The sequence below is a fragment of the Cydia fagiglandana genome, chromosome 18 (genome assembly GCF_963556715.1).
Source record: "Cydia fagiglandana chromosome 18, ilCydFagi1.1, whole genome shotgun sequence".
NCBI lineage: Eukaryota > Metazoa > Arthropoda > Insecta > Lepidoptera > Tortricidae > Cydia > Cydia fagiglandana.
Window position 1 is genome coordinate 5,688,389 of NC_085949.1, and position 7,715 is coordinate 5,696,103.

At 37.5% G+C, this 7,715-nt stretch overlaps 1 protein-coding gene across 1 annotated transcript; it reads left to right on the plus strand.

The window, feature by feature from the left end:
• The first annotated feature begins 1,198 nt into the window (after positions 1-1,198).
• On the plus strand, positions 1,199-2,668 carry LOC134673592 (uncharacterized). The gene is made up of 2 exons (XM_063531590.1): positions 1,199-1,290; positions 1,727-2,668. The coding sequence occupies exons 1-2, from the start codon at positions 1,237-1,239 to the stop codon at positions 2,666-2,668; spliced, it is 996 nt and encodes a 331-aa protein (XP_063387660.1). The 5' UTR covers positions 1,199-1,236.
• The last annotated feature ends 5,047 nt before the right edge of the window (positions 2,669-7,715 follow it).

Consider the following 7,715-nt stretch of genomic DNA (forward strand, 5'->3'; position numbering starts at 1 on the left):
ACAACACGTTCTAGATCCATTAGATAGATACGTTATAGTTTAGATATTAACTACATAGTTCTCTTTTGTAGCGCAATTCGGGCAACTAATGTCACTTTAACGTTAGATAGAGTAAGATATCTATTAGATGTGAATTAGATCTCTAAGTCATATCCTGTGGAAATCGTTCAAGAGTATCTCCAGAAACGCAAATGTCAAATTTGACAGGTTAGATCTTAAATTTATCGTTATCGTATCTTGGCGATGTCTAATAGATGTCTATTTCATAATCCGAATCGGGCCCATTGGCACGGCCTGTGTAATACGCATCCCCAGTACTGTCGTCTGCATATCAATGATTATCATTACGAGTATATCACACAGAAACTAGAGGAACGCCAGCGGTAATGTCCACACAATCGGAGCAGCTCTGCTGTAGGAGATTAAAGTACTAATCACTGAGTTGAGGAAAACAAACTATCGGACAGACTAAAGCATTTATATATTACAACAATCATAAGGTATACATAGGCAAAGGGTTAGGTAAGATATAAGTAGGTAGGGTAGAAAAGGGGTTTCAGTCGATGTTGTGGAAGGGCGGCACCGTCGTCGAACCCAAGCCACCTGGCGGTGGACTTAAAACGGTGGCGTGTGCCTCGGATGCACATGCTGGTGGCGCATATAACGGCGATACTGATCCTGCATCTCAGCCAGCCTAATATGGTGCTTAGAAAACGGTTCCACCGTTGAGATATGGTTTCTGCCATATGTTTTATAAAGGAGGACATTTGGGGTGCATATGCATATACGCTGTCAACAGGTGTTAGAAGTGGTGTGAACGTTGCATGTCGCATTTCACAGGCCGTGGAATATTTTCTCTGCTTTTCGTCTTCAACTGATTTTAGTACAGATGTGACGGGTACAAACTATAGGTACCTACCTATATAACGGATAAATCGAAACCATAAGTCTTGTTTCTTTAGTTTACTACGGAATCCTAAAAACGAATGAGTAAATATGATGGCTAATTCAGAAAAAGCATAAGCACTTAAGGGTATCAAATTTACTATGACCGTCGCAGGTTACTAATTAAAAAGTAATTACCTATGATTTGTTTTATTTAGTACTTACCTGTACCGATATGCCGAATATAAATGCGGATTTCATTCGCAAATCTTTATAAATTAAAAATACCTATAGATATAATCACCCATAACACTTTGTCCACAATCACGGATCACTGTGAAATAGATAAGAATGGGAATAAAAATGCATGATTATATTTTTGTTTTTCTACTTATCTGGAGTGGGGTAAGCAAATACCAAATTTCTTTATAAATACCAAAAAATATATAAATAAATATTGGGCAATTTTGTGTTGTGAAATAACGTTTTTCAGCATTTTATAAATATTTTTTATTTGTCATGCTCTGAAAGATATTAAAACAAGCTTTACACAGCATGTTACTAGCAAAGGCATTGCAAAATTGCAAAAACAAATGAAAATACATATAAAAAATACTTAGACAATACAAATAAAAACAAATTTCAAATTAATCAGTAGTCTGGCACATATCACGCCTCAATACATGATTTTAACCGCTCATAGAGTTAATGTATGGAACGAATGGTCCTTTGCTCTTATACAGGCTTTACTAAATTAGGAACGTGTGTATGAGACCTTGTATGGCCGCAAACCTATTTGTGACTATTTCTTCTTAATACGAACTACAAAATGGTGTTTCAGGTCTGCTACGGCGGCGAGACAAACAGAATAATAGGAGGAGCACAAGAGCAAGATGCAAATGACCCTAAATATCAAGAAATGGCTAATGAACTAGTACATTCCTATCTCAATGTCAGAGACCAAGACAAAAGAAATGTGACAGTCATTAAAGTTACGACACAGGTGGTTTCAGGAATCATCACTAAAATAAAACTCCGATTATTCCTGGTTAGTGGCCAATCGACAACATGTGACTTCAGTGTACGGGAACAACAATGGAAGGATGTAAAACATGTAACTCATAAATGTGATTCGCTGTTTATTGAAAAGTTAAGTTCCAGAAGGTTTCGTCCACCTAAGAAATATCGAGAGACAAAAAATTTTAATTATCTAGACTTAGCACGACTATGTCTTGATTCCTTATTTGAAAGCCGTGGCCGTAAGCCTTTTAAAAAAACAGATGTAAAGGAAATATCTGTGGGCAAAGCAAAAATATCAATACATGCTAAAATAAACATTATCCTTGAAATCAATGTGATTACAGTCAAGAATGAGTATAAATGTACTAGTTTGATTACGGAAGCATCACGGTCACTCAAAAATCCAGCAATGATCGCTAAATTAACCTGCAAGATAGCGAATGGTGAACCAGAAAATGAACCAGGTGGCTTAGAAACCCGAAATCCTAAGGATCCTAAGTATAAGGAATTAGCAATAGAATCTTTCAAAAAATATCAACAAACTAATAAAAAAAAATTAAAAATTATAGCGCTCGTGGTGAAAAAAGTAACCGTACAAGTAGTTTCTGGAGTGATCACTCGAATAGAGTTCATTGTGGTTTCAACTAAAGGGAATAAATATGCATGCCATTCACGAATCACACAGCAAAAGTGGGTTAATAATAAGGATATCAGGGTCACTTGCGACAGGAAAAAGAACCCAGAAAGTACACAGAAATCTTAAAGATCCAAAGTACCTATTAAACAATTAGCAACAGAACTTTCCAAAAATTATCAATGGCACTAATGGCTTTATAAAAGTTAAAAAGTTCAAGGTGACTAAAGTACCAACCAGGTAGTTTCTGCAGTTATCACTCGGATAGATTTCAATGTGATTCCTTTCGAGTGGTAAACCATTTTCATGTCATTCACAGATTTATAGAGGAACGGGGTCATAAGAAGATCTTTATCGTCACTTGTGATAGGCAAAGAACCCGGAGAGTTCTGGTGGTCTAATACCCCAAATCCTAACGATCCCAAGTATAAACAATGACACATAAATCTTTCAAAGAATATCAAAAAAGCTTCTCGCGATATAATAGTCAAAGACATCAAGATGACTAAAATAACCACGCAAAACGTTTTTGAAGTTTTCACTCCAATTGATTTCATTTTGGCCCCTACATTTTTTTGTCCTTTTCTTTTGTTGTTGTTCAGTATGTATAATAATAATAGTGTCTTTCATTTTTATGTCTCAACTCAAAATTCACTATCTGTCACTTCCTCAAACTCGTTAATAATTAGATTATGTCTGTCTGTCTGATTCTGTGTTGTGTGATATATTTATGTATATATGTATTTATTTATATATTTATTTATTTAGCTATATATCTTATTAATGTATGTATTCATATTGTTATATATTTAGTTGTGCTGGTTTTATTTTTTTCCTGTTCTTGCACTTCATTTATTTTTTGCTACCCTTATACTTATTTCTTCCCTTCGATAATTTCTACTACCCGAAGGTTGTCTGGAAGAGATCGCTCTTTAGCGATAAGACCGCCTGTTGTTGCTTAGTTTTTTTTTTATGTTTGTTAATTTGCTGTATTCAATCATTGTGCACAATAAAGAATATTATTATTATTATTTGTATGTCTTTTCCATATCTCGGGACCATGGGGTCCCGGACCTTTGGGAGGCGTACGTGGGGCCGAAGCCAACAGCGCAGAGGCCCTTTAAGACACTTTAATCTAAAAGCAAGGGATACACGTGGCGGATACCATCCCCGAACGCACAATGTGATACATCCGGAGATGGTCCCCGCCAGGTGCAAAGACTATTGCAGTGCAGCACTTTTGTGCTGCGATGGGAACTAAGGTCATGGGCTATAGATTTGAAAGTTGGATGGACTGGATAATGGGCTATGGGAGAGACTAGCGGACACCTGCCGTGACAATCAGTCTCAAAATTGTATCAGACAGGTGGTGACTCGCCAACTCATTGAGTGGGCCCCGCAATGGCCGCACGCACGGTGCGACAACAGGGCAACACTTTGGAGTGGCTGTGAGGTTGTCGAGAGGTGAGTCTGCGGTAGCCAGATCCCGGTAATCCGTTCAAGGGCCGCCGGCGTTATGACATTTTACACTTCCAACCTGGAGCATAGGTCCCGCTCTTGCGACTCCACTCTGGCCGGCCAATCAAGGCAAGCACAGAGGCGAGGGCCAGATGACAGGGCCCTCTGGAATAGGGGTCCGCGGTGTCGCCACTCACCGTCAGCTCGCCACAAGCTGCCCCCGCGGGGTTATTATTATTATTATTATTTGCCAAAACAATCAGAAAAACCTTCTAAACTTATCGATCATAATCATTAGAAATAGTTAACGTGTATAACTATAATTATCATATGAAAAATTAGTTTTCCTATAGAATTATTTTACTAGGTAGGCACCTAGTTAACAGTCGACTGTAACTAATCAGTCTTAAAAATTGATAATCATTTTATAAGATATTAAACTTATGCGGCAGATGTTCTTTATCTTTGTTTTCATTAATTCCATTACAATCTAGAGAATCTGTCTTTGAAACCTGAGCCTGTGGTTCATCCAGTGCTCCAGCACAGGACGAACCACTGGCTGCTGTTCCTGGGATCGCGATTTATAACCTGCGTCAATAGTAAATTGTCTTCTTTGTTAGCAGATTGATCTCGTGCCGTTATGAGAGCTTCAGTAGATGAAGTGAGACTATATCTGCGTCGCTGTTCTCTCTGAAGGAAATGTTTTCCCATGGGTCAAAGAAACCCGAAAACGATAACCAAAGAATACTTTGATTTTCAATAACATATACTTCTTACAATAATGTCCTAAATTCTATGATTTATATCACATTAGGATTCTAGATACATATCTGTTACGATTAATAACAATCAAACACTTAATCTTATTTGCTTTCTTTGTTTCGAGAAAAAGTTTGCACATTATAGAATCGCGTAGTTTATAGGTAACAACTTGTGACCGAAATTATGGACTGACCAATCAGCGTTGTTAACGTGAAACTGTTTCTACCCACCGCCCCATACGGTCATCTATCGATGAATAGCGCGAAATACATCGATATGTCCTGACGTGCAGCGTGACGGGAAGTTCAATCTTTTTTTCGTTTTGGGACAAAGTAACCCCCATGGGCTAAAGTACCCCGATGTTACGGTACCTAACCAGCTGGCAAAATTTGTAATTTCGTTGTCCTAAGACTAGTAGCGCGGTTACCAGACAGAAAAGTTTGAATTTACCTTCGATATTTTTGAATTATATGGACCTCCACCCACAAGATGGACGGACGACCTTGTTAAGGCCGCCGGAAGACGCTGGATGCGGGTCGCTTCCAACCAGTACGAATGGAGGTCCAAGCGGGAGGCCTTTGTTCAGCAGTGGATGTCTTATGGCTGAGATGATGATGATATGGACCTAAACTACCTTTTAAATGTCTATAAGCTATTCAGAGTGGTGCCGTTAAAGATCTAAACTAGATAAAATCTGATTCTGAAAGTAGTTAGTATCTACCAAGGTCACGCCGATGCCACGCCGATAGCGCAGCGTCGGCGGCGGCGGCGCGAAAATTTCGTCGGCGGCGGCGGCGCGCCGGCGCGGCGCTCATATCTAGTGCATATACGCTGTCAACAGGTGTTAGAAGTGGTGTGAACGTTGCATGTCGCATTTCACAGGCCGTGGAATATTTTCTCTGCTTTTCGTCTTCAACTGATTTTAGTACAGATGTGACGGGTACAAACTATAGGTACCTACCTATATAACGGATAAATCGAAACCATAAGTCTTGTTTCTTTAGTTTACTACGGAATCCTAAAAACGAATGAGTAAATATGATGGCTAATTCAGAAAAAGCATAAGCACTTAAGGGTATCAAATTTACTATGACCGTCGCAGGTTACTAATTAAAAAGTAATTACCTATGATTTGTTTTATTTAGTACTTACCTGTACCGATATGCCGAATATAAATGCGGATTTCATTCGCAAATCTTTATAAATTAAAAATACCTATAGATATAATCACCCATAACACTTTGTCCACAATCACGGATCACTGTGAAATAGATAAGAATGGGAATAAAAATGCATGATTATATTTTTGTTTTTCTACTTATCTGGAGTGGGGTAAGCAAATACCAAATTTCTTTATAAATACCAAAAAATATATAAATAAATATTGGGCAATTTTGTGTTGTGAAATAACGTTTTTCAGCATTTTATAAATATTTTTTATTTGTCATGCTCTGAAAGATATTAAAACAAGCTTTACACAGCATGTTACTAGCAAAGGCATTGCAAAATTGCAAAAACAAATGAAAATACATATAAAAAATACTTAGACAATACAAATAAAAACAAATTTCAAATTAATCAGTAGTCTGGCACATATCACGCCTCAATACATGATTTTAACCGCTCATAGAGTTAATGTATGGAACGAATGGTCCTTTGCTCTTATACAGGCTTTACTAAATTAGGAACGTGTGTATGAGACCTTGTATGGCCGCAAACCTATTTGTGACTATTTCTTCTTAATACGAACTACAAAATGGTGTTTCAGGTCTGCTACGGCGGCGAGACAAACAGAATAATAGGAGGAGCACAAGAGCAAGATGCAAATGACCCTAAATATCAAGAAATGGCTAATGAACTAGTACATTCCTATCTCAATGTCAGAGACCAAGACAAAAGAAATGTGACAGTCATTAAAGTTACGACACAGGTGGTTTCAGGAATCATCACTAAAATAAAACTCCGATTATTCCTGGTTAGTGGCCAATCGACAACATGTGACTTCAGTGTACGGGAACAACAATGGAAGGATGTAAAACATGTAACTCATAAATGTGATTCGCTGTTTATTGAAAAGTTAAGTTCCAGAAGGTTTCGTCCACCTAAGAAATATCGAGAGACAAAAAATTTTAATTATCTAGACTTAGCACGACTATGTCTTGATTCCTTATTTGAAAGCCGTGGCCGTAAGCCTTTTAAAAAAACAGATGTAAAGGAAATATCTGTGGGCAAAGCAAAAATATCAATACATGCTAAAATAAACATTATCCTTGAAATCAATGTGATTACAGTCAAGAATGAGTATAAATGTACTAGTTTGATTACGGAAGCATCACGGTCACTCAAAAATCCAGCAATGATCGCTAAATTAACCTGCAAGATAGCGAATGGTGAACCAGAAAATGAACCAGGTGGCTTAGAAACCCGAAATCCTAAGGATCCTAAGTATAAGGAATTAGCAATAGAATCTTTCAAAAAATATCAACAAACTAATAAAAAAAATTAAAAATTATAGCGCTCGTGGTGAAAAAAGTAACCGTACAAGTAGTTTCTGGAGTGATCACTCGAATAGAGTTCATTGTGGTTTCAACTAAAGGGAATAAATATGCATGCCATTCACGAATCACACAGCAAAAGTGGGTTAATAATAAGGATATCAGGGTCACTTGCGACAGGAAAAAGAACCCAGAAAGTACACAGAAATCTTAAAGATCCAAAGTACCTATTAAACAATTAGCAACAGAACTTTCCAAAAATTATCAATGGCACTAATGGCTTTATAAAAGTTAAAAAGTTCAAGGTGACTAAAGTACCAACCAGGTAGTTTCTGCAGTTATCACTCGGATAGATTTCAATGTGATTCCTTTCGAGTGGTAAACCATTTTCATGTCATTCACAGATTTATAGAGGAACGGGGTCATAAGAAGATCTTTATCGTCACTTGTGATAGGCAAAG